The sequence below is a fragment of the Microtus pennsylvanicus genome, chromosome 8, assembly GCF_037038515.1.
Source record: "Microtus pennsylvanicus isolate mMicPen1 chromosome 8, mMicPen1.hap1, whole genome shotgun sequence".
In the NCBI taxonomy this organism is placed as follows: Eukaryota; Metazoa; Chordata; class Mammalia; order Rodentia; family Cricetidae; genus Microtus; species Microtus pennsylvanicus.
The window spans coordinates 31,523,681-31,550,979 of record NC_134586.1 but is presented as its reverse complement, the minus strand read 5'-3'; the positions used below and the strand labels follow the sequence as shown (position 1 = coordinate 31,550,979).

Here is a 27,299-nt window from a genome sequence, read left to right as displayed (position 1 = left end):
GAGTCAGGCTTGGAGCAGAGGAAGGCCTGAAGCTCTCATCACTTCTCCAGTGGAACTTCATGAACCCCACAGCCTAACCATGCCCCGCCACAGGGCATGAGAAACATTTATCATCTCCTCGTGTTTTCATGCATAGCAAAGGGAGTGTAAGACTGGCTGTCAAGCCCAGGGCATTCCACTTCATTAGCTGTCAGGCCCCCACCAACCATGCGCTCAGTTTCTACATGAAGAGATAGGCATCGCTGCTTGTACCCCGCCCCCACACCCGCAGGTGACTAGAGCTGAGGACTTTGCTAACTGTGAGGTCCTTGGCAGAGCTGACTGGGGTTACTGTCATTCTAGCTGCCAGCCATCAAACACACACAGAAATCTGGACCAGCTAGGTGAGCACGGCTCCTGACCACCGACTTGCTTACCGTCCTTCTTTATGTTCAGCCTTGTTAACTGAGAGGCCTCCACTTCTCCTTAAGAGAGAAAAAGAGAGAGATGTGCTTTGTAGATTGCTGCTCTGGCCTTAGAGACTTGATTGCTGGGTGTTTGTGGATCAGACAGTTCTCACAGCAGGAGCAAGAGGCAGCACCCTGAAGGTAGGAGTGGCTGTCCCCAGGACCCTCACTGACTTCCTCATCCCCCTGTAGGCCAAGCCCTGTTCTTCCTTCCATTTCCCCACTGATGGAGACTTCTTTTCGAATCATGGGGGTGTTGACACAGGCTCCAACACTAGAACTGGCCCACTCTCTCAGGCCATTTGTGGTCCTTTCTGGCCCCTCTGGAATCCACACATCCTCCTGCTGTTCTTGGAGCTTATATATTTACCCCCCGTTGAGCCGGAACCTCTCCTTCGGAGTCCTAGAAATGAGAAACTCAATGTTAGTGCCAGGTTGGCCAAAGCTCCTTGCCAAGGGCTTTCACCCCTGTGACTAGTCACCCGGAGGTGACTAAGAAAAGACTCTAGGTAATTTTCCCGCCATGGGATCCAAGGGACCTTTCCTTGGCTGATGTCTGCTTCCTCTTGCCTGGACCCCCATTCCAACATCCCACAACTCCTCTCCTGCCCGTTGCATGCAGCCAGGTCCCTGCAGTTCCCTGGAGTTCCCGCGTCTCAGTCATGACCCTTGAGAGACATCACTCAGCTCCAGGATCCTTGACCCCCTCCACTTCCTGGCGACTCACCTGACTCCCCAGCAAGCACCATGTCCCCAGCAGCACCTGCACGGGAGGAGAATCAGTGAGCACACACATGATGGTGCTCTCCTGGGAAGGAGCGCTCTGGAGGAAGGTAGGCTACCTGGAGACTTACACTGATCTGGAATAGGCTGGATAGGGACTGGAGCAGACAAAGGGTTCCTGCTCCATCTAATTGGCAGTTACCCCATCATGTCAAGTCGTGGAAAGCTAGTACTTTTTACTTAAAACAAAGCAAAATCGTGACTGGAGAGATGGTGGAGAGTACTAGATGCTCACAACCTCCTGTAGGACCAGCTTCAGGGGATCTGATGCCCTCTGCTGGCCTCGTCTGGCACTGCACTCATATGCCTAAACCCACACTCAGACATACATATAAAAATGTGGTACAGGAGAAATAGCTCCTCTTTCAGAGGACCTGGGTTTGGTCCCCACCCTCATGGCAGCTCTAATCTGTTTGTAACTCTTAATTCTAAGAGATCCAACTTCCTTTTCTAGCCTCCACAGGCATCCACATAGTACACAGACATACATGTAGGCAAAACACTCAAACACAAAATAAAATAAATCTTTAAAATAAAGAAAAAATGAAAATCTTTCTAAAATCAAAACAACAAAAATCCTTTAGTTCAGTCTCTAGTGTTCAAATAAATGAATAAATAAATTCAGATAAGCAAATAAGACAACACAAAGATCATCCACAGTGCCCGTGGTCAGAGGCAGCCATGTGCTATAGTCTAATATGTACAGTGTGGATCTTCCCACTCTGAGCGTACCCAAGTTTCTTGCTGTTTCTCTGGTCATCACCAGGAGTTGTGGGTTAGGCGGGTATTGGGGAACTGACTCTCTCACTGGGTAGTGTGCCTCTGGGGGCTCTTTGATGAACTGAGTCCGCAGACTTTCCTGCTCCACTGCAGTGCTGCTGACCAAAGCCCCCTGTCGCTTACACTCATCGCCGTGTTTTCTGCACCATCACGCAGGGCTCTGGGAAACAGTTCATAAATGGGGATGCGGGATCTGAGCCTTTCTTAAACAGTGCAGGGTTCCAAGAGAGGGAATGGGTCACGCCCATTTTGCTATGGTAAAACTAGAGCCCAGATCTGTGGGTGACCAGTCAACACCACGCTGAAAGTCAGGGCTCCAGTCAGCAGTGAAGACTGACTGTCCTCGAATCGCTGTAATCAGGGCAGAGGGCACCCCAGTGCCGTCTGGATTGCTGCAGCCTGGCTACCTCATCTATCCGCTTGGGAGTCTTCGGATCATGAGACTCCGCCCCTTGTCCTGCCCACCGGTCCTCAACCCTCCTGATTCCCTTCCCCAAGGCCAGGGGACAAGCCATCACCTCCATAGAGCTGGAGCTCATCCTTCAGCACCTCCAGGTCCCCGTGGTCAGCACCTGTGGGGAAAAACCTTGGTAACTCTCCCCAGTGTCCGAGCGCCACCTCCCTCCTCCCACACCTGGTCTCCAAAAGGAAAAGAGAATCACAGAGCCTTACGCTCAGTGCTCCCTAGGTTACTATGTTCTGATACTGACAAGAAACTCTATGTCTGACTGGACCTGAGGCAGTCAGGAGTAGTTAATGCCCGTGGGAGAGACGGCTCAGAGGTTAAGAGTGCTGGCTGATCTGGCAGGACCCAGGCTCAGTTCCCAGCACCCACATCGCAGCTCACAATTTCCTGTAATTCTATTTTCAGGCGATCTGAATCCTCTTCTGGCCTCTGAGGGCATAGGCATGTACATGGTACATATACATACAGGCAAGCAAAACACGCCTACACATAAATAAATTAACCTTTAATTTTTTTTTTTTTTTTGAATTTTCGAGACAGGGTTTCTCCGTAGTTTTTGGTTCCTGTCCTGGAACTAGCTCTTGTAGCCCAGGCTGGCCTTGAACTCACAGAGATCCACCTGCCTCTGCCTCCCGAGTGCTGGGATTAAAGGCGTGCGCCACCACCGCCCGGCAACCTTTAATTTTTAATAAACTTTATTTTATTATGTATACAATATTCTGTCTGTGTGTATGCCTGCAGGCCAGAAGAGGGCACCAGACCTCATTACAAATGGTTGTGAGCCACCATGTGGCTGCTGGGAATTGAACTCAGGACTTCCGGAAGAGCAGGCAATGCTCTTAACCACTGAGCCATCTCGCCAGCCCTTAAATTTTATATAATAAGAATACTTGTCATTCATTAATCTCTAAGGTGTGCCAATGGTGCACTAAGTAATTGATATTGAATGTTTTCCTTTGGTTCTCAGCGAAGAGTACAGAGAGGGCACCAGGACACGCCTATCTATCCTGCAGGCAAGGCGGCTGAGGTTCAAAGGTTCGCAGACAGCTCAGGGAGCAGCTTAGGGAAGAGAGTTCGCCTAGTGCATGTGAGACACTGATCTGATCCCAGCACAGGGATGTGGGTGATGAAGAGAAAAACAAAAAGTAAAATGATTCTACCAAACGTACTCTTGTAGAACCCGAATTCCTGGTGTGCTTTTTTTTTTAATTTGTTGTTGTTTTGTTTATTCATCATCATCATCATCATCATCATCATTATGGGCGCTGGAGATCAGGCTTCGGCGTGCTAAGCACAGACTCTGCCTTGAGCTACATACCCAGATCCCCGGCTAAATTGTACCTCTAGAAATAGAACCCAGGATCAACTCCAGCATTGTAAGTAGCGTTTACCAAGCACTTTGCACACCAGGCTCTGTAATAGACATTTGTTTATTAATTTCCATTCTTTCCCTGATGCTCCTGTCTTTCCACAACCCTTATTTGTTTATTGTTTGTTTGTTTTGGCAAAAGTAATTTCCCAGGACTAGAAAGATGGCTCAGAGGTTAAGAGCACTGGCTGCTCTTGCAGAGGACCCAGGTTCAGCTCCCAGCCCCCACCCACAAGTTGGCTCAGAACAATATGTGACTCCAGTTCCAGGGGATCAGATGCCCTCTTCTGGCCTCTATGGGCACCATGCATGCATATGGTACACACACATACATGCAGACAAAACACTCACATACATAAGTGATACATTTTTCTTTTTCTTTTTCTTTTTCCTTTTTTTTTTTTTTTTTTTTTTTTGGTTTTTCGAGACAGGGTTGCTCTGTGGCTTTGGAGCCTGTCCTGGAACTCGCTCTGTAGACCAGGCTGGTCTCGAACTCACAGAGATCCGCCTACCTCTGCCTCCCGAGTGCTGGGATTAAAGGTGTGCGCCACCATCGCCCGTTTTTTTGGTTTTTCGAGACAGGGTTTCTCTGTGGCTTTGAAGCCTGTCCTGGAACTAGCTCTTGTAGACCAGGCTGGCCTCAAACTCACAGAGATCCACCTGAGTACTAGGATTAAAGGCATGCACCACCACCGCCTGGTGATACATTTTTCAAAGGGGGGGGGGTGTTGAGGTTGTAGCTCAATGTAGCTCAGTGGAAAAATACTTGCATGAACCCTGGGTACCACCCTAGTATTGCAATAAATAAATAAATAAACCTCACAACTTCACTATCATAATTACTATCAATATCTTTATGCTATCCTGTTCTGTAAACTACTTTTTTTAATATTTATTTATTTGCGTGGGGGCATGGAGCTCTTGCCACAGTGTACATGTGGAGGTCAGAAGTCAGCTTTAGAAGTCAGTTCTCTCCTACGTGGGTCCCAGGCATGCAGTTCAGGTCATCAAGCTTGGTGGCAGGTGCCTTTAACCTGCTAAGCCAGCTCACCAGCCCCCTTCTTCCTGTTTTGGGTAAGATGTTTTACACATACATTTGAGGTGAAGTGAGCTCTGTGACTTGTCGTGCCAGAGCTAGAGAAATGCTCATCAAACACAAACAAAGCAGGGTGTGGTGGCACACACTCTCCCCAGCACTCAGGGGGCAGAGGCAGAGGATCTATGTGAGTTCAAGGCCAACCTGGTCTACGTAGTAAGTTCTAGAATAGCCAAGGCCACGCAGTGAAACCCTGCCTCAAGACATACAAACCCACAACCATGACTATCACCAAGACGGAGCCCAGCTTTCTGCTTCTGTCTGGCTGTTGTAGCTGTTATAGGGCGTTAGGTAGACTATTTCCCGTTCATATGGTTACAGACAACACTTTGTGAGAAAACTCCTCACACAACCCCACTAAGTTCCGCAGTGATCCAAGAAGCAAAGGAAAGGTGGGGAGCCTGCCGCCTACCAGGAGAGCCGTCCCTGTGGGCCTTCCTTCGATGTTCCCTGGGACCTCTGGAGTGCTGGTCCTCATCGCTGCTGTCTGTGAGGAGTAAACACAAGCTGCAGGGCCTCAGGCTGGAAGGAGCCAGGACCACTGTCGCTCTGGTGGATGTTCTTCAGTGATCTCACTTTGCCTGGCTGCAGATTAGAACAGCGGCCCCTAACTTTCCGTGTCACTGTCCTCTTCGTATTTTCTGACTGAACCCCACTGCTTAGGGAAGCTGCTGCCCAGGGAAGCGTTCCTGAAGAGACAACCAAGTTCCATGACGTGCCATCTTATAGAGAGAGAGTCCACCAAGCACAACGGTGTAGCATCTCTGTCCTCATGACATCATGTGACTCTAGGTGTCTGCTGCTGTGTGTCTACTGGCCTGGAACTCTTTCCCACTTGTCTTCCTGATTGTGAAGCTAAGCTGAGGTCACATGTCCTATAGAAACTGTATTCATGTTGCTCAGACCCCCATTAGCCTTCCCCTCCCCACCTGGGATTTCTGTGGCTCCACCCACCTGAGCCCCTGAACGTCACAGTCCCCCCTCTTCCGTAGTCTCAGGCTGCCTAACCTGGAGCAAGAGGCTGAAGGGCTGAAAAGTGTGGCTGAGCTGTGCCTATCTTAGACTAGTCAGTGGTCTAAGAATTCAGAGCCAGGAGTTCCTGGCAGCAGGACTTTCTCTCAGAACTACACAGATGGCCTCAGATGAGTTCCCTCCGTGTGCTTAGGGACTTCCTGATCAATTGCGATTCATTAAAATTCCAGGAAGTCCATCAGCTGTGCTTCCAAATCAGTGTTCATGTAATTTTAGCTGACACAGAAGAGCCAGCTGGCAATATGGTCCCTTGCTATCCACGGGACAAGGTTCTAAGACTTGCCGCACACACCAAAATCCACAGACACGCCAGTCCCTTATACACGACAGTGTAGTATTTGCATAGACACTGTACGTGTCCTCTTGTGCTGTTTTTCTTAACTTAAAAATATTTATTTATGTTTGGTCGGGGAAGCACATGCTATAGCATATGTGTAGACGTTCAGAGGACAACTTTCTTTTTTTAAAATATCTTATTAAAATTATTTATTTATTTTATGTGCATTGGTGGTTTGCCTGTACATATGTCTGTGTGAGGGTGTCAGATCCCCCCCTGGAATTGGAATTACAGACAGTTGTGAGCTGCCATGTGGGTGCTGGGAATCGAACCCAGGACCTCTGGAAGAGCAGCCAGTACTTTTAATCACTGAGCCATCTCCCCAGCCCCAGAGTACAACTTTCTCCAGCTGTTTTTCTCCTTTCACCATGTGGGTCATGTGGGTCCTGGGGACTGAACTCAGGTGGTCGGCTTGGCAGCAAGCACCTTCACCCACTGAGCCGTCTTGCCGACCCCTCTTTGTTATTTGAAGCACCTCTAGATTGCTTGTGATATTTACTACAATGTGAATGCTACATAATTCATACTTGGTGTTGTTAGTAATATGACAACTAAACAGCCATCTGTGTTCAGTATAGGCACAGTTTGTCTGTTTTTCACCCCTTGGTTAGCTGGATCCGAGCATGCGGAGTCCATGGATACGGAAGACTGACTGCAAATCAGGCTAACAGATGTGTGTTGATCTTAATGAATAAGATGTGGGTGACTTTATCCTCACCCCTTTTACTTTTGAGACAGGGTCTCATCATCTAGTCCTGGCTGGTCTAGAACTCACTGTAGAGCAGAATGGCCTCGGATTTGTGGCAATCTTCCTGCCCCTGTCTCCTGAGTGTTGGGATCACAGGCATGTGCCGTCACCTCTGTTGTGCGCTCCCCTTTTCCTCCCACCTTGAAGCTCTGTCCTATTTCTCAGTCCTCAGCAGTCCAGACTCAAGCACGATAAACAAAGAGACAACAATCAGAAAACAAATGAAAGCTACAGGAAGAAAGCAGCGAGGCCTCAAAAACTCAGTTTGAGGTCTGAAACTGTGGCTATCTCCCGTGGCTTGGGGTGCATCCACAATTCCAAAAACGGTACGAGACCCGGGCTCCCTCAGAGACTCCAGGTTACTGAGGACCTACTATCCTCCAGACAGGGCTCCAGGCCCTCCAAAGGAGGAGCTGGCCAGAACCTGCTTCTCCACTCTGCACAGCCTCCAGGCTCCTTGCAGGAGCTCTGGACAATGAGGAGGACCCAATTTCCTCCAGATGGGAGCCTGCTCCCCCAGTGGGCTCCAGAATCTCTTCTTGGATGCCTACTGACCCGTCTGTCAGCTGTCCCAGACATCAACCTTCATGGGCCACCTCACAGGCTCAGACACGGCATGTCACTACAGACACTGGCCTGGGCTGCTTTGAAAGGAAAAAGAATTTTCAGCCCACAAAGAAAGGGGAACCTTCTAGCAGGCTACCAGATTCACACACAACAGAGGTCAGACAGAAATCACAGCTACAGACAACATCACTTACCAGTGGTCCAGAAACTTTCAGGGTGAGGGTCTGGCGGTCTTGGGAATCCAGGACAAGCCCTCAAATGTTGTGCCTGAGTCCAAGGACCCCCAAGAGAACCACCACGGAGCCACACTTCCAATTGAAAAGGCAAGGTTTAGTTTATTAAGTACGGGCTAGCATGGGTCCTCTGCCTCACAGTCTGACGCAGCAGAGGGAGAAGGACCCCGTCTACTACTGTAAGGGGTTTATAAAGACAATAACCACAAAACAATTACAAGGTTACAGCCTCAAAATACAAAATTACATATCCTATATCACAATTGGCTAAAGGTGGGGTAAAGCTCAGCTGTTAGTTCCTGATAGGCTATTAGTATCTAAGGGGGATAGCACAGTCCCCCTGGAGATGTCCTCCAGACATCTGCTGACCTGTGCTAACCATGGAGCTGCTTGAAATATTGCCCAGCTGATAGGGGAAGTTGGGTGGGGGAATGGGCTGCAGTCAGCAACTTTATGTAATTTAGGTTTCTCCATTAGCTAATACTTCCCCTAAAGAGGGGTCCTACAGCCTTCAGCTCATCCTGGGGGCTGGGGGAGGCCTTCAGCTCTTCCTGCAGCCTTCAGTTTATCCTGGAGGCTGGCCCCAAAAGGACCCGGCACAGAAATGGAATCTTTTCTGGCCTTTCAATTTCCTTCTTTTCTTTTTCTTTTGATTTAACTATTTATTCATGCATTTTACGTATATGGGTGCTCTGTCTTCCCCACAGCAGAAGAAGGAATCTGATCCCATTACAGATGGTTGTGAGCCACCATGTGGCTGCTGGGAATTGAACTCAGGACCTCTAGGAGAGCAGTCAAGTGCTCTTAACTGCTGAGTTACCCTTCCACGCCCCCATTTCCTTCTTTTCTATATTTTAGAAATATACATTAATGAAAAAGAAAAACAAGGATCTTCATTGCAAAGTATCAAACAATATGAAAAATATAAATAAAATAAAATTTACTCCAGATTCTATCAGCCAGGGACAATGTCCATTAACAAGTGATTGACAATTATTTACCTATGATTTATTCATAACATAAATTTGGGGTTTAAAGGATATGTTTGTTTATTTTCTGTTTGCTTAGGGCAGAGTCTGTGTAGCCCAGGCTAGTCTGGAACAGCCTGCCCATCATTCTGCTCTGGCTCCAAAGTGTAGGGATTATAAGTGTATATCACAAATGGATGGATCTAGAAAACATCATATTGAATGAGGTAACCAAGACCCAGAAAGACAAATACCATATGTGCTCACTCATAAGTGGATTTTAGACATAAAACAAAGAAAAACCAACCTACAATTCACAATCCTAGAAAACCTTGATAACAATGACGGCCCTAAGAGAGACATATATGGATCCAAACTACATGGGACGTAGAAAAAGACAATATCTCCTAAGTAAAGTGGAAGCATGGGGACCATGGGCAGGGTAGAAGGGAAGGTGAGAGGGAGGGAGGGGAGCAGAGAAAAATATAGCTCAATAAAAACAATTTTAAAAAGTGTATACCACCAGGCCGGGCGGTGGTGGCGCACGCCTTTAATCCCAGCACTCGGGAGGCAGAGGCAGGCGGATCTCTGTGAGTTCGAGACCAGCCTGGTCTACAGAGCTAGTTCCAGGACAGGCTCCAAAACCACAGAGAAACCCTGTCTCGAAAAACCAAAAAAAAAAAAAGTGTATATCACCATCCTTGACTTTATTTAGTGGTTAATCATTCAATTAGCCCAGGATAAGTAAAGACGATCATACACTTCTGATCCTCCTGCCTCCACTTCCTGGGTGGTAGGACTATAGATGTGCATCATCACACCAGGTTTGTGCTGTTCTGGGGATGGAAGCCAGGGCTTTGTGCTAAACAAGAACCCTACCAGCAGAGCAACACCCTCAGCCTAAGCCTAGGAATCATAAGCTCAGATCCACCGTGTAAAATAGATCACAGTGCTGAAGCTCCAATTGAGCAAGCAGAGAACCTACTCCCATACACTCCCCAGTCCCAGAAAGACCTCCAAGTTTGTTACTGAGCTTTCTTAAAGCAGGTCACATAGCCGCCCACGGCTTCACCTGTAAAATGAGACTATCAATAGTATTATATCTTCCTTAATGGGGTCCTGCAAGAATTGGTTGAGTTCTTACATGTAAACTACTTGGAAGAGTACCTGGTAGTAACCACTCAATAAATGATAGCTTCAATGTGGTTATAAATTCAGCCTTAGTTGGGTGGTGGTGACACACACCTTTAATCTCAGCACTCACACACAGGCAGAGGCAGGCGGACCTCTGTGAGCTCAAGGTCAGCCTGGTCTACAGAGCCTGGTCTAGCGAGTTCCAGGACAGGCTCCAGAGCTGCACAGAGAAACCATGTCTTGAAAAATCAAAAAACAAAAAATAAATTCAACCCTATATGTTTTCTAAATTTATTTCTATTAGTGTGTGTGTGTGTTTCTGGGGATGGAACCCAGGGCTCTGTACTTATGAGGCAAGCACTGTACCATCAAGTCATACCCCAGTCCTAAGAATGTTTGCTATACCTGAGGAGGAGGAGGAGGAAGATGAGGAGGAGGAGGAGGAGGAGGAGGAGGAGGAAGACTTGTCTTTCTCAGATCGTTCGTGGGCCTTTTCATCCTGCTGGTGGAACTCTGTCTCTTGGTCTGGAGGTACACAGACAAGGTGGTGAGTGCTTCCTGCCCCCTGCCCCCTCCCTGGCCACAGTAGAGCTTCTCCGTGCGGTCCTACTCAGTGAACCAATGGGTACTACGATTTTGAACATCCAAGGCCAATGGGAGGTGTCCAAGATCAAGGTTCTCAAAGACCTCTGGGTAGAGGTAGAGGTGTCAAAGACAGCCTTGGCAAACATTCCTCTGCATATAGACCCTAGAAAAGAGGCTTCTAAGGCCCTTTCCCCCTTGTCCCCATACCCTCCCCACCTGGAGAACTCCAGACTCAAAGTGGGCACTGGTTCAGTGTTCTCTAAGTCACACCTGTGGTCAGGTCCTAAACCTTCCCTTTCTCCAAGGACAGACGCATGAGACCCTTCCCAGCTTCTAAAGATGCTCCCTGCTTCCTAAACAAGCTTCCCAGAAACGTCTCAAATTCTGGGGAGCAACTGAGTACCTGCTCAGCTAGGAAGTGTGGGGAACAGGCACGGGAATGAAAACCATTTTTCTGCTACAGCTTTGATGTGACCATCATGCCACATGGCCTGAGCAGGGACTTTGATGGTCCCAGTCCCACCCAAGCTGGACCCACATCCCCAGAGACAGTGCTCAGAGGATCTGAGAAGGCAAACTCACAGTCCAGATTTTCTGTTTCCCTATGGATTCCACTGCCGTCTTGAGACTGGAAAGAAGATCCTGAAGCCTCCATCACTTTCCCTGGAAAAAGAACAGTTGAGTTGTTAACTTCGCTTTAGTTAATATTCTTTATATGTAAAGAGCTTGGCAAAGGAATAAGGAAAGGAAGGAAGAAAACACACAACATTTGAAGTTATAAGGATTTTTGGTTTTTGCTTGTTTGTTTTCTTTTTTCATTTCTATTATTTGTTTTATTTTGTTGTTGTTGTTTTTGTTTTTCGAGACAGGGTTTCTCTGTAGCTTTGAAGCCTGTCCTGGAACTAGCTCTTTTAAACCAGGTTGGCCTCGAATTCACAGAGATCCGCCTGCCTCTGCCTCCCGAGTGCTGTGATTAAAGGCCTGTGCCACCACTGCCTGGCAACAAAACCCCTTTTAAGGTATGCTATTTGTGTTAGTCTTAGGTTTTGGTGTTTTCTTTGTTGTTGTTCAGTTTTGTTTGTTTGTTTGTTTGTTTTTGTTTTTTGAGACAGGGTTTCTTTGTGTAGCTTTGGAACCTGTCCTGGAACTAGCTCGAACTCACAGAGATCTGCCTGCCTCTGACTCCCTAGTGCTGGGATTAAAGGCGTGCACTGCCACCGCCTGGCAGTCTCTACTTCTTACTTTCTTTTACATTTATTTATATAAAGGTAGAAAAACAACAGGAGCTGCTGGGAAGATGGGTCAACAGTTATGAGTGAGCACTTGTTATAGCTGGGCATGGTGGCACTCAGCAGTCGGGAGGCAGAAGCCAGCGGATCTTTGAGTTTGTGGCCATCCTGGTCTATCTACGTAGGGAGTTCTAGGCCAGCCAGAGCTGCATAATAAGACCTTGTCTCAAAGAAACAAAGTAACAAGAACAAAAAGAACACTTGTTGCTCTTGCAGAGAACTTGGGTTCCGTTCGAAGCACTCACATAGAGGCTCATAATGATCCCTGACTCCAGTTCCATGGTTTCCTACTCCATCTTCTGGCCTTGGAGGGGCACTACAGGCAGTGATATACAGACACACATGGAGGCAAAACACCCATACACATACAATAAATACATTTAAAACAAAAACACATGCCACCCTGTACCTGTATTGCATCACTCATTTACAAAGGGCATGTGTCCACAATTTCCTCTGCGCTGCTGACAGACCAGTCAGGTAGGAGCAGGATCAGCCCTCGTCTGTGAATTCCCAGACAATTAAAGATGGTCTTATTTGACCCTTACAGTAATCCTGCAAGGTCAGCTGTTGTGGGATATTTGATCGTACTGTGAAACCTCGAGACTGTGGATCGGGGGTGGAGCCAACGACTAGTTGACAAGAATCAGCCAGAGAGCATGAAGGAGCTTGGAAGAGTTTCTCTGATCTAGCGGGTTTTCACCCCAGTATCTGACTTCCGAGACTCTACTGGTAAATAGAACAACATAGACTGAAAACAGCAGGCAGCTTTGCTATGCATCTATTCGAGGTGTTGGCTCTCAGAGATGATCTCGCACAGGCTGGGACTCCAGAGTTCAAATTCTGTGTCTCACACCTGGAAACAGTGATCAGGGACACAAACTTGTTCATGGGCTACCATGAAGGCAGGTCAGAATATTTATGGGTGGATGGTAAAGACCAACTCAGGAGTTGAGAACTGAGTCCCTTTGGGACAGCATGCTCAGCTTGCCTGAGCTTCTGAGAAATCACTAGAGGTCACTAGAGGTGCGTCTGCGGGTGGGGACATAAAAAAATCCAAATGGCTAGAAGAGCAGATTGTGGGGAGGAAATACACGTCACTGGGTCCAACCTCCTGATTTTAGATAATCCAGGAAACTATCAACCAAAGACTACATTTCCCAAGAATCCCTTGAAGTTGGGTGTAGCCATGTGTTCCCTTGCTAGTAGACAGGAGCAGATAGATATAATGACCTGGGTGGGTGTGGGTGAAGGAGGAATTCAGACCATTCTGTTTTCACACACACACACACACACACACACACACCTGCTATTTAAGTGTTATTGACATGAAAGCAAGTAACTTCCACACACCTTTACTTCATGTTTCAGGTAAGGCTCCTCAGAGGATCTGACATTCCCACAAGATCATGAACCTAGGCAAGGCAGGGACTGATTCCCATTCTCTACATGCACAGGGTGAGGCACAGAGCAAAAGGTGACCGCAATGACAAGGAGAATGGCAAGGACTATGACAAAGATGAAACAGGGCTGCCAGACAGTCACCACTACCCAGTCAGGGCTCACTGTGATTGTACCCATTTTATCAGTAAGAATGCCAAGGCACAGAGAAGCTGAGGGACTTGCCAGGCACACATAGCTTGGAAAAGACTGAACAAGGGCTGCTTTTCTGTCCAGGTTGGGAGACTGGAGCCCAGATGGCACCAATGCCCAAACCTGTCACCAGCATCAGGAAAGAAGCCACAAACAGTCACTAGTAGCATTATGAAATTCTGCTACCCTGGCTTAGATTTAGCCACTCCAGACACCAGAGTGAGTGTCCTCATAGGCTAGGGAATTTCCAAGGGCATGTTTTTTTTTTTTTCAGAGATGGGGTCTTGTTGTATCACCCAGGCTAGTCTTACACTTCTGAGCTCAATCCATCCTCTCCTCTGAGTAGCTGGGTCTGCAGGGGCACATACCAAACCCAGCTTTCTTAGGTAGTATGGTGCTGACCCATCAGAAGGGGCAAATGGAAACTTCTCAGAGGTATTGCCTGAGGTGGAGGTGGCCCTTCCTCTTCTAGTATCTTTGTCCCATCTTCCCCTTATATACTTTCTTACTTTCAACTACAAGAAAGCATACACAGTTTTTAAAATCTCACAGCCAAGGTTCTAACTGCGGTGCACTGCCCAACACCTAGAGACACGAGCTCATCAGGAGGCATGCAGGAGGAGCTTGCTGGGAGAAGCCATGGCCTGGGCAGGAGCAGCTCGGTGGTAGAGTGGGCAAAGCCCTGGGTTCCTTGCCACACCACAGAAACCAAGCCATATAACACATGGCTTCCTTTGAGCTGAAACAGACTTTGGGGAGCTGAGAAAAAGAAGTAAAGGGAGAAAAAGGGAGGAAAGAGAACATGGTGTGTCCCGCTACCTGCAGTACTGAGCTGTGCTGAGTTGTTTTGAGTTGTTGTTGTGCTGGGAATCAAACCTAGGACGTGCTAAGCAGCTTCTTGGCTACTGAGCGACATCCCAGACCCTACCCATACCTCCTTGTCTGTTTGGTTTGTTGGTTTTAAGACAAGGTCTTACTATATAGCTCTGGCTGACCCGGAACTCACTATGTAGACCAGGCTGGCCAAGAACTCACAGAGCCGTCTGCCTCTGCCTAAGTGCTGGGACTGAAGGCGAGCCCCACCGCACCTAGTTTATTTTGTTGTTGCTGCTACTATTTGTTCAGTTAGGGTCTTCCTATATAGCTCAGGCTGGTCCAGTTAGGGTCTTCCTATATAGCTCAGGCTGGTCCAGTTAGGGTCTTCCTATATAGCTCAGGCTGGTCCAGTTAGGGTCTTCCTAGAATCCAAAGCAGCTGACCTATCAGCAGGGGCTGATGGAACCATCGCAGAGGAAAGACGGTGTTGGGTCCCCTGGAACTCTTAGTACCAGGGGATTCTGATCCACCATGTGGGTAGTGAGAACCAAACCCAGGTCCTCTGCAGGAGCAGCCTTTCAGCATCTGAGCCATCTCTGTGCCCAGGCCCTTCCTCTTTCCATGTTCTCATCCCACGCTGTCCATGTCAGCATGGCATCTGTGTGCCCACGACTGGGTTTCTCCACCAGTCCGTGGCTGTCACCTTCCCGCTGGGGGTGCTGGTGACCACAGCAAGCCCTCTCGGCCTCACAACTTGTTCCTCTTGTGTCACTGTCACACCACCCAGGAGGGAGGTACCAGAGGACTCTGTCTCACAGAGGGGAAATCTGAGGCCAGGAAACAAAGGAACCTGTATGTGGTCACTGCTGTGGTCTGAATGCGTGGCGAGGTGCAATGGGAAACTTCATCTCAAAGCAGTGGTGTTGGGGAGAGGTCTGACAGGAGATCAAACTCCGAGGAGCTGCCCTGGCCACCACACTGACTTGTAGAAGCAAGCTTGCCCGGCATAGTGGTGCACGCCTTTAGTCCCAACACTGAGAAGGCAGAAAAGGGTAGATATATGTTTGAGGCCAGTATATTCTATATAGTGAGTTCCAGGACAGCCAGGGATACATCGTGAAACCCTGTCCTATAACAAAAAGAAAGAAGAAAAGAAAAGGAAAGAAAAAGAGAAGGAGGAGGAAGGAAGGAAAGAAGAAAAAAGAAAAGCGAGAAACCAGGACGGGGCTGTGGCTTGGTTGGTAGAATGTTTTTTAAAAAAAAAATATTTATTTATTATGTATACAATATTCTATCTGTGTGTATGTCTACAGGCCAGAAGAGGGCACCAGACCTCATTACAGATGGTTGTGAGCCACCATGTGGTTGCTGGGAATTGAACTCAGGACCTTTGGAAGAGCAGGCAATGCTCTTAACCACTGAGCCATCTCTCCAGCCCTGGGAGAATGTTTACTTAGCCTATTGTTCACAAGCCCTAGTCCCTGGTCCACCTAGTATCATATAAAATGGCTATGATGGCTCACATCTGTAGTCCCAGCCCTGGGGAGATGGAGGCAAGAGATTTCAGAATTTAAGGTCATATTTGGCTATATAGAGAGCTGAAGGCCAGCCTGGGCTACATGAGAATCTGTCTCAAGCAAACAGCAACAGCAACAAAACAAACACAAAGCAAGTCTGGCCCTGGTTTGTTTTTGTCCCCTGTTAAGAGGCACAGAGTTCTTGGGCTCACAGATAAACACAGATAGCCTGGAGTGTGCCACCCTGTCCTTGTGGGTTGTCAACCACGAGACTTCATTACACAGGTGTGATGGCCTTGGTGACCTTCCTCGGCCGCTTCTCCAGTCACTGGATGAATGTCCCAATCCTCCAGTCTTAACCTTATCTTTCTGGGCCAGAACTCATCTGGAGCTCCCTCAACCTCCAATGCCCAACTAGATAAACCTCCAATATTCGCTAGGCTGCAAAGGCACAGTGGCCTTGGAGGTAGTAGGAACTATAAGATGTGCAAGACAGGAAAGGAAGAAAATCAAACAGGCTTCGCAAGATCTTACCACTTAGGACCTGGTTCAGTCCCTTGAGCATTTTTATGACTGTTGTAAGAAATGTCCGCACTTACAGTGACTCAGTACAAATCACACTTAGAGGTTAACACATTAGAAAGTCAACATGGGCTTTTCCTTCATTTCAGTGCTGGGAATTGGACCAGGGCCTCAGCGCACTGGACCAGCATCTACTGGGCTTGTACCTCAACTCTGTTTTCACTTTATTTATTTCTATATTTATGTACAGAGGAAGGAGAGGGAGGAACAGCCATATATAAGATGGGCATTCCCGGACTAAAACCTAGATGTAGACAGGAATGCATTCCTCTCTGGGGGCTATCCCGAAGACTTTTTTCTTTTCATTTACTGAGACCAGATTGTATGAAGCCAGACTGGCCTTGAACTTGCTGTGTAGCCTGGGCTGACCGTTCAGTTCCTGATCCTCCTGCCTCGATATCCCAAGTACTAAGATTACAAATACACACCACCATGCCCACAATGGCCAGCCTCTTTTTGTTTTGCTTTTTTTTTTAACCTCTTAAAACAATCCTTTATTTAATAAACCATTTATTAGCAAATAAATAATGTATGTATACCACACCTAAAGGATCTAGTACTGCCCAAGGATATAACCTCAGCATTACAAAGTGAAAGAGTGAAGCTTCACTTAGTCACCGGATACCAAAGCTGAAGCAATCATTCCTCGCTGTTCTCCTATGTAGATGTAATAGACTCATCATAAGGAGTGGTTTTCTGTTTGATTCCTTTAGCCGACGAGGTTAGTACAAAACCATCCTCTAGTTACTCTAAACTTACAGTCCAGATGATTTTACTTTCTACACTTGAACGTGTGAAAAATACAGGGCCCTTCAATCAAAGACTATGAACCAAGAAGTTAATCCATAGTAATGTCCCCCAACCTCCGTCCTCATGCCCCACCCTTGCTCTACGGTTCCGAAAGCAGCCTTGCTCTGACCGCCACCTGCTGCCCCCTTTTGTCCATCTTTAAGGGCCCTTATGGGCACACCAGGCCTGGGCTGGCGGGTAGTGGCTACTCTCAGGTATGATCCCATTGCTGATCAGCATTGGGGTTTGACCTGTTCCATTTCCAGCCTGGACTGGCTCCCCACTCTTTGGCAACCTGGTGGTCCCTGCTCCTAGGAGTCACCATATTGATGTCAAACATTGCAAAAGCATCCCATCGGCATAGCACGCTACAGCCTAGAACCTCCTGGATTCAGCTTCCTGGGTAGCAGAGACTAAAGGAATGCGCCACCCCACCTGGCCCAGGTGCAGGTTTAAATCCTTGTGGCCATCAACCTAATTTACAGTTGCTGGCATTTGAATGCCAACACTACAGAGGATCTACTTGATCTGGTTTTTTATTTGTTTGTTTTGATTTTTAAAAAATATTTATTTTAAACGGTGTTTGTGTGGGTATGTACACTTGAGCACAGTTCCCATGGAGACCAGAGGTGTCAGATCCCCTAGAACTGGCTGTTGGGAGGTGTGGGAATTCAGGTCCTCTATAAGAATTGCACACGGTTCTTAGCTACCGAGCCATCTCTTCAGTCCCAAGGACCTACTCATCTCTAACTCAGTGTCTAGTACAGCAGCAGTCCAGAAAACACTTAGTTTTCTTCTTCCAAAACCAGCTGCTGTGTGTGTGTGTGTGTGTGTGTGTGTACAGACGTGCTTCCCTTGCACTCATGTGTAGATGCAGAGATTGACATCCTATCTGCCAATATTGCCCCATTTTTTTGAGAGCAGGCTTTCACTGAGCCTGGTACTCCCCAGTTTGCATATTGGATAGCCATCAAGTTCCCAGGATCCACCGGTCTCTTTCCTAGCACTGGTGCCACCATGCCCAGCTGTTAGTGTGAGTGCTGGGGATCTGAACTCAGATCCTCATGCTTGTAGAGCAGGCCCTTTGCCCACCAAGTCATCTCCCCGATCACTAGGTTTCCTGTCTGAGCCCGTCATGCTCCTGGAGCCCTAAGTTCCAAGGTCAGGAGAGCAGAAGGTAATTCCTTCCTCACTAGCCAGCCAAGGCCTGAGAAGGCCCCGGAAGCCCTGGTCCACTGCACCTTCCAAGGAGTCCCTGGAAGGGGCTGGAACTTCAGAAATGTTCCTTGATGCATTCTTTTTGTTTGTTTGTTTGTTTTTTGTTTTCTTTTGTTTTGTGTTTTGTTTTTTCGAGACAGGGTTCTCTATAGCTTTGGGGCCTGTCCTGGAACTAGCTCTTGTAGACCAGGCTGGTCTCGAACTCACAGAGATCTGCCTACTCTGCCTCCTGAGTGCTAGGATTAAAGGCGTGCACCACCACCGCCCAGCTTCCTTGATGAATTCTTATTCTTGTCCCTGCTACCAGACCGTGCTGGTCTCAATTTCCTTACCTGTACAACGAGTGCTAAACTCTGTTGTTCTGGACACTATGGGAATTAAATTATAAAGTCTAAAACCTAAGAGATTTCACATAAAACACAAGCCCCCTCCCTTCTAGATACACAATGTCTCCCAAATTTAACTAATGATCTGGGACCATGAATTCCTGAGACTCGTTGGAGGTTTTAAGTCAGGGATTCAGCATCAGGAGAGAATGTGGTGGTTATCTAATTGTTTTGCACCTGTAGCTAGACTGGTGCACTGTCAGAATCTCTCCCATATGGCCGCCTGTTTCCAGCCTCCCCTCCCCAAACACCGCTGGATAGCTTGGGACCTGTTTCCCCATCTCTGAGGAGCCCTCCCAGGGCTGCTGTTCTAGTACAAGAGCACACTCCCTTCTAGATAAGCCTTCCGGGTTAACTTGTCCAATCACAAAGAACCTCGGGGCTCAGGCATGATGGGACCTGCCAGAAAAACTAGAACAGTGTTTAACAACCTTGTGAGGACAGCAGGCCTTTAACATGCTCCGACGGCAGGAAGCTTGAGTTTTAGTGCCTTGTGAGGCTTGTGCAATGTGAAGATTACAGACTCTGAGGTCTGCAGGAAAGAAAGCTCCTTCATGTGGTCTCTCTCCTCGACTGTGCAAGAGCCCAATCCTTGTCCCCAGAATGCAGTCCAGTGCTTTCCACACAGCTTTGGTGACCTCAGGGTCAAATCCCCCCCCCCCAGAATTCAGGTCTGGGTGCCGTCACTGCCCACTGTGGACAGTACCTGCCTCTCGGATCCATCACTCAGAATGCTGGGGTACACTGAATCAAACAACCCATGTGGCCGCAGGAAACAGACCACAGGGGCCTTTTCACCAGAAGCGGGATCAGGGGCATGACCCATCAGTACGGGTACCTTCAGAGCCAACCTCAGAACAGGGCTGCAAGAGGAAACTGAGTCAGCAGCCCGAGAAGCTGGCCCTGGAGTATCCTGAGACTACCACCATCTGCCCTGAGCCAGTGGACATGTCCCTTGCTTCCTCTGTGCCCCTCTCCTCCTATACAAACAGGGACAAATGCCACCACTGGGCTTTGGAGCTCCTTGGGGCTGCAGGCAGAGAGCACAGGCTCTCACACCCTTAGTGTCTTCACAGACAGGGTCCGGATCAGACCATTCTGACGGGGGGGGGGGGCATACGAAGCCTGTGTCCCCATTTCACTCCCACTTTATCATTTCCCTTTTTGCAAGTCTGTTTCCCCCTCTGTGAGATGGATACTGCCATGTTGCAAGGGTTTCTATGAGGGTTGAGCTAAGAAGGTCACTGAACTCCTGTGAGCAAGAACCCTGTGTTTCCCACACATAGAAGGCTCTTCAAGGGCTGGAGAGAAGGCTCAAAGGTTAAGAGCACTGGCTGCTCTTCCAGAGATCCTGAGTTCAGTTCTCAGCTACCACATGGTGGCTCACAACCGTCTATAATGAGATCAGGTGCCCTCTTCTGGTGGGCAGGCATACATGCAGAGAGAACACTGTATACATAACGAATGAATGAACGAACAAATACATACATACATACATACAAACATACATACATACATCATACATACATAATAAATCTTTAAAGGAAAAGAAAGTGCTTCATAAAAATCAGTTCTGAATTTAACAGTCAAGGAGATGGCTCAGTCAGCAAAATGCTCACCTTGCAAGTATAAGCACCCGAGTTCAATGCCCAGAATCTACGCAAACAGCCACATCTACGGTACACATTCGTAATCTCAATGCTGGAGAGGCAGAGACAGGCAGATTCCTGGGGCTTGATGACCAGTCAGCCTCACCTAATCTTTAACCCCAGGACCAGTGAAAGATCCTGTCTCAAACAACAAGGTGGGTGACTGGCAATGTGGCTTAGCAGTTAAGAAAACTGGCTATTCTTCCAAAGGACCTGAGTTCAATTCCCAGTACCTACGTGACAGTCCACAATCATCAGAAACTCCAGGGCACCCAATATCTGCTTCCGGCCTCTGCAGTCACTAGGCATTCTCATGTAGTCAGATCACCCCCACACATAATAAAACAATAATAAGAATTTTGAAGAACAAACAGGTGGATAGGTCCCAAGGAATAAGACCTGAGCTTGTCCTCTGGTCTCTATGTGCACACAGCTGATGTGAGCATGTGCAAACATACACATAGACCTGAGAGAAACAAGCTTAAGCTGGTGAGGCAGCTCAGTGAGTAGAGGCGCCTGCCACAAAGCCGGACAACTTGAGTTCCACCCTCGGGACTGGCTCCCCCAAGCTGACCTCCACCCACATACTTCAGCACACACACAAATATGTAAATAAATGTAATTAAAATAGCTGTTTTGTTGTTGTTTGTTTTAAAGAGCAGGTCTGCAACATTCCTCGGCTTCCCAGTAGGAGGGCCCCAATGGGAAGGAGTTAGGTAACTGGGAGGCATGTCCTTAAAGGGGACTGTGGAACCCTGGTCTTTCTGGTCTCACTCTTCCACAGGCTCCTCCCATTTTGTGCTTCTGTACCACAGGCTAAAACCTCACACACCTTTCTTCCCTCATTCCACAACACCCTCACTTTTATTCCATTGTTTCTTCGTGGTGCCCTCAATTTTTCTATATATCTGAAAGTGACCTTGAACTTCTGATCATCCAGCATCCACCTCTCCAGTGCTGGGATCGTAGGCATGGACTACCATGCATGGTTTTTCCAGTGCTGGAGACCAAGCCTGGGTCCTTGTGTAGCTAAGCAAGTATTCTTCCCATTGAGCTGCAGCCCCAGTCTATTTTTGTTGCTATTATTTTTTTTTCTTGAGATAAGGTCTTGCTGTGTAGCCTAGGCTGGCCACTTCTGCCTGTTTCCTGAGTGTATCACACGCCTGGCAAACCTTCTCTGTGTAACTAGATTATCTCAGGTATTTTGTGATAGTGTGATGGGAAAGCCGGCTGGCACAGAACTGCCCAGAGGGAAAGAAGGAAGACATCACAGTTTCTGCTTTGTCTCCTATTTTGTCCCAAGTCAGACCGGGGGATTCAAAGGTGGGGCAACAACTCACACTGTCCAGCCAACTTCCCAGACTAGACAGACCTATACCCATGGCAGAACTAAGATGCTTCCAGGGCCTGGGAGCTACAGAGGATCTGAGAACGACAGCTGAACTAAGATGATCAAAGGGACCATCGCGGGTGACACCTGATTATAGCTACATTGATGAAGGATGGTGGGTCAGCTTGAAGACTGCTCAGACAGACCGAGGGCAGGGTTACTCTTTGTTGTTTATTTTGTCTCATTTTCTAAGGAAGAGTTCCTTTTGGCTCGTGGTTTGACATACTCCATCACCTTGGGGATAGCATGGAGCAGGAGCCTGAAGCAGCTGGTCACACTGTTCCTGACTCAGGAAACACAGAATGATGAATACGTGGTGCTCAGCTTGAATTTTCTTTTTTATTTTATCTAGAATCCCAGCCCAGGAGGCTGGGATGCCCACGTTCAGGGTGAGTCTTCTCTCCTCAGTTAAACCTTTCCGGAAACATCCTCAGAGGTGTGTTTCTGTAAAGATTCTAAATCCTGCTAAATTAATAATCCAGATTAAGCAACTCAGGAATGTTTTCGTTTTCTTCTGAGATGTATGCTCTCAGATGCATGTAGCTCAGGCTGGCCTCCGATTTATAACCTTTCTAGCTCTGCCTTCCAGGTGCTAGAATCACAGGTGTGCCCACTACACTAGGTTTAGATCTCAGATGTAGGTGTGAGAAAGGATTTCATGTCGCTGTCTGGCCTCAAACTCCTGAAGATCTGAGATTTTTAAAGATAACTTGAAAGGTGAGTGCCTAGCATGGTATGCAACACATAGTAGGTGGACAAAACACTGTCTGCTACAGCAGCAGCATGGGCCAACAAGGCGTAAGCACAGAGCCAAGCTAGCACAGCCACAGGCCACAGTGAGGAAGATGACCCCATCCTCCCCATCCTTCATCCTCGGGTTCACACTCCGCATAGAACACGATCTGGAGAGACCAACAAAACCCAGGGGATGTGGGGTCCTGAGACTCTCTCTCATAGAAGTGCCGGAGGAACAGACACTCAGGGTTGAACACCATTTGAGCAAACCCAGGCTGTTACCCAGGGTCAGTACAGGTCACTCCCATTTGGGCTGTGAAACCATCCAGCTCAGTACATGAAGTAATTTTTCTCAGAAACAACCGCTTTGGGGTGACCTTGAGCACAGTCAAGTGTGGAGTCAAGTTTGTGAGCAGTAGCAGGTAGTGACCACGTCCCCAGCCCAGGACCTGTTAGCCCTTGGGACAAACATCTCCGTTTGTCTCTTTTTACTAATTTTGTTTGCTTGTTTGGTTTCGAGACATGATCTAACTGTGTATCCCTGGCTGTCTTAGAACTCACTATGTAAAGCAGGCTGAACTCAGACTTCGAGAAATACACTTGACTCCCAGGATACTGGGATTAAAGGTGTGTACTGCCACATAGGATCCTTTCACTTTTCTTTTTTCTTTATATATATGTGTGTGTGTGTGTGTGTGTGTGTGTGTGTGTATTGGTGTTTTGCCTGCACATATGTCCATATCAACGTATCAGATCCCCTGGAACTGGAGTTACAGATAGCTGTGAACTGTCATGTGGGTGCTGGGAATTGAACCTGCATCCTTTGAAAGAGCAGCCAGTGCTCTTAACTGCTGAGCCGTCTCTCCAGCCCAGGGAGCCTTTCTCTACTGCATTTTTAATGAAAACAAACAAACAGCTAATAGCACATAGTACAATCCTGATGTTCACCCTTGGCCCGTGTCAGGCAGAGCACAAGTGTCCCTGTACAGTGTCCCTAAGGCTGGTGAGGAGCCCCACAATGCAGGCTGAGGCACAAGCAGTGTGCAGGAGCCCCACTGGGTAGATGTGAGACTCAGACAATACAGCTGCCGCCAAATCAGCCCCATGGGTGAGCAAGTGGCTTCAGAGTCCCCAGAAAGAAACCACGGATGGAGATAGAGCTAATTGTGGAAGTTCAAGAGAAGCTCAGCCCGCCCAGCCTCTGCACTTCCAAGTCCTCCGCCAGCCTCATTATCCAATGAGGACCTGCAACTCTCAAATTGCTTATTCGATCAATAACAAGAAAAGCACTTATTTAAAAAAGTGGTTCTCCTCGCTTTCAGCAGCCATCTTCACTCCCTGAGAGCATCAGGCCACAGGACATGAGTGTACGGTTCCTAACGTGTAGACACAGATGCTTACTGGCTTACAGTGGGATTGGGTCCTGGCAACGCACTGGGACCTGGAGGTAAGTTGAGAATGCATTACTGTGCCTAACCAAAGCTCGTGAGCTCAGCTGCACAGTGCAGAGTGCTGGGTTTTCATCAAGAGGCTCATCTGGACATGGCTGCTCCGTGCTCAGACGTGGACCAGCATTTGCTCTGAATGCCTGTTTGCTGGTTGTTGGTGGTGGTGGTGGTGTGTGTACGTGTGTGTTCGTGTGTTACAGGAAAATCTGGATGCCTGTTTGCTGGTTGTTGTTTTTGGTGGTGGTGGTGGTGTATGTGTGTGAGTGTGTTACAGGAAAATCTGGACGCCAGTTTGCTGGTTGGTGTTGGTGGTGGTGTGTGTATGTGTGTGCGTGTGTTACAGTAAAATCTGGATGCCAGTTTGCTGGTTAGTGTTGGTGTGTGTATGCGTGTGCGTGTGTTACAGGAAAATGACATCAAATCCAGTTTAAAAGTGGGCAGAGGATATAAATAGATGTTTCTCATACACGTGGCCAATAGATCGCTACATCATTATTCATTAGGGAAACACAAGTCAAAACCACAATGAGGTTCCACTTCATGCCCACTAGCATGGTTAAATGAGACAGACAGTAACAGCATTGACAAGGACGAGGAGACACTAGAGAGAGGCCTCATGGGTTCTGGTGGCCAGGTAAGATTGTGTAGCCTGCCCTGGAAAAACAGTCTGGCAGTCCCTCAAAATGCTAACTGTCATTACCAGCTAATCCAGGATCCCACTCCTAGGTATATACTCAAAAGAACTGAATTCTGGGCTGGTAGGATGGCCCAGTGGGTTAGGTACTTGCCACCAAGCCTGACAACCTGAGTTCAATCCCCAGGACCTAACACAAGGAGAGAACCAACTCTAACAAGTTGTACTTTGACCTCTGCACGTGCTGTGGCATGTGCACTTGTACACAAACACACGCACCCACCCACACACAGATAAGTAGGCGTAACTTAAAAAGAAAACTGTAAAAGAAGTGAAACCCGTATTTATGCCGAGACCAACGCACGGACGCTTGTGGCTGCTTCATTCAAAATAGCTGAAAAGTGACAACAACACAAATCTCCATCAACTGGTAAATGCAGACACAAAACAAGGCATAAACAGAACTATCCAGCCATGCGGGGGAAGAAAGGGTGCTCTGGTACTGTGTAGGTGAGCATCCAAGTCAGAAGGAACCACATACACCATACATATCAACTGGCCAGCCATGGGCTAGCAAGATGGCTTAGCAGGTAAAGGTGCTTTGACCCCAAACCTGAGTCCCATTTCCCATGACTCACGTGGTGGAAGGAAAGAACTGACTCCTAAAAGCTGTCCTCTGATCTCCACATTTGTGCCATGGCATGCACTCACATGTATCTCACACACACACACACTTTTACAGAGTCTGAAATGCCTAGCTACATCATCCACTGGGTCAAGGCAGTTAGTTCTTGCGGGGGAAGAGCCCACTGTGGGAAGTGCCCCAGATAGCTCTGTCTGAGTAGTGTTTTAAAATTGACAGTCAAGGATATATAATGCACTGAGATAGGAGAAATCTCTGCACTGAACCTTGTAAAGAGGGAAGGATTGTCTGTGTGGTGGTAAGCGCCATTAATCCCAGCACTCAGGATGCAGAGGTGGGAGAATCTCTGAGTTCAAGATCAGCTTGGTCTACAGAATGAGTTCCAGGACAACCAGAGCTGTTACACAGAGAAACCCTGTCTCAGGGGAAAGAGGGAGAAAGAGGGAGGTAGGGAGTGAGGGGAGAGAGAGAGAGACAGACAGACAGACAGACAGACAGACAGACAGATAGACTATGGTAAGTAAATTCCACCTGTCAATAAAGTAGTTTTGTTGACAGGAACGGGTGAGGCTCACATAGCCTAAGGGTGACTTTGAACTCCTGATCCTCTTGACCCCACCTCCCTGGCACTGGAATTATAGGTATATGTTGTTTCAGAAAGAGGAGAGGGACAGAGACAAAGAAAGAGTGAGAACAGACATGTCTGGAAAAACAGCTTTGGGAGAATTTCAGAGCCCAGGTGGCATCGCAAAGGACCATGTGACCCTGAGTTCTAGTCCTGTTCCTTGCAGATCTGCTGGCTTGACCCTAACCAGGACCTCCCCAAACCTGTTACTTCTCACCACGCCTCCCTCGCACACCCTCCCAAGAGGTAGGGCCCTGGATTCTCTGGGGCAATTTTAAACAGAACAAAAGAAAACAAGAAGCTCTCTTGGATAACCTCTCTGCCCTCTTTTAAGGCTTGGGGACCAGAATGCTCTGGGCAGGGACTACAGGGAGAGAAGTGACCCCAAGGGGACTGGATGGGCTGGTTCTCTGGGGTCTGCCAGCAGCCTCTCCCTGGGGCCCATCCCCCACTTGATGAAAGGCTCTGCCTCGGAGCAGGGCCTGCCTCCCATCCCCCTCCCCTCCTGCTGTGGTCAGCATTTTCACACTACAGGTGCCTTTCTCCCGTGTCTTCCAACCTGGCTGGGCCTCCTGGTGAAAAAGGGGGCTTCCTCCTTCTGGAGGGAGGGTGGTGGTTTACCTAGAGGCAGAGACCCTTTGCATCCCTAAAGTGCGGGTTCCACCACAGCAGGGTGAGAAAAGCCTATGGACACTGAGCTAAACGACTTCATTTCCAAACCAGACAACCGAGGTTCAGTGAGGTCAAGGGGTTTGCTAAAAGTCTACACAAGCCAGCGATAAGAAACAGAGCTGGTCATGAACTGTGGGCAGGTCTAAGCTTGTGGAAGTGTCAAAACAACTATGGGGGTAAGTGGTTGATCCTGCCCGACTTCATCCACAATAGAGACCGAGGGGCCTCAGGGAGCCTGGAAGGTGCAGAGTTGGGTTTCCATCCCAGGTCCACAAAGCAAGCACACAGAGCCAAGTCTAATGATCAACCATTGTTTTCCAGTCCTCCCAAAGCCACCCACCTACCCCTCTGCTTGACCAGTCCCATGTCCCATTACCTGGAGTCCCTGGGCTCCTGTGAGTAGTAGCAAGGCCAGCTGTGTTCTGATTGTGAATGTGACCAGGCTGGGGAAGGAGAGGCCATGGCATCCTGACAGCAGAGGGCGGGGCAACCATGACGTTGCCCCTGGGCCTCCCTGGCTCACCCGGGTGTTGTGGCATTCCTTCCTGTGGTGCTATCAGCCCCCAGGCCTTCCTGTCTGACTTGCCTCTTCCCCCAGCATCCTTGGAGGGGCAGATGGTGGCATACGCGCTGCTGCAGATCCCAGGATCATACTGTAACCTCAAGCCCCCAGTGGCAACCGTGTTGGGCGGCTCTAAGCTGTAACAAGCTCCAGGAAGGGAGGAGTTGAGAGTTTGTCTTGGGCAACCCCTCTTTGCTCAGGAGGTTG

At 48.2% G+C, this 27,299-nt stretch overlaps 1 protein-coding gene across 1 annotated transcript in view; it reads right to left on the bottom strand.

Moving 5' to 3' along the window:
- Tmem40 (transmembrane protein 40) overlaps window positions 1-26,964 on the bottom strand; it is a 31,222-nt gene extending 4,258 nt beyond the window's left edge. Inside the window, exons 1-9 of the mRNA XM_075981988.1 lie at window positions 26,907-26,964; window positions 11,127-11,207; window positions 10,365-10,484; window positions 5,597-5,608; window positions 5,353-5,427; window positions 2,528-2,581; window positions 1,174-1,209; window positions 817-849; window positions 417-464 (exon numbers count right to left, since the gene is read on the bottom strand). Of these exons, the coding sequence (XP_075838103.1) occupies window positions 417-464; window positions 817-849; window positions 1,174-1,209; window positions 2,528-2,581; window positions 5,353-5,427; window positions 5,597-5,608; window positions 10,365-10,484; window positions 11,127-11,199 (451 nt within the window). The 5' untranslated portion in view covers window positions 11,200-11,207; window positions 26,907-26,964. The remainder of the gene's footprint in view (window positions 1-416; window positions 465-816; window positions 850-1,173; window positions 1,210-2,527; window positions 2,582-5,352; window positions 5,428-5,596; window positions 5,609-10,364; window positions 10,485-11,126; window positions 11,208-26,906) is intronic.
- Window positions 26,965-27,299: the final 335 nt, after the last annotated feature.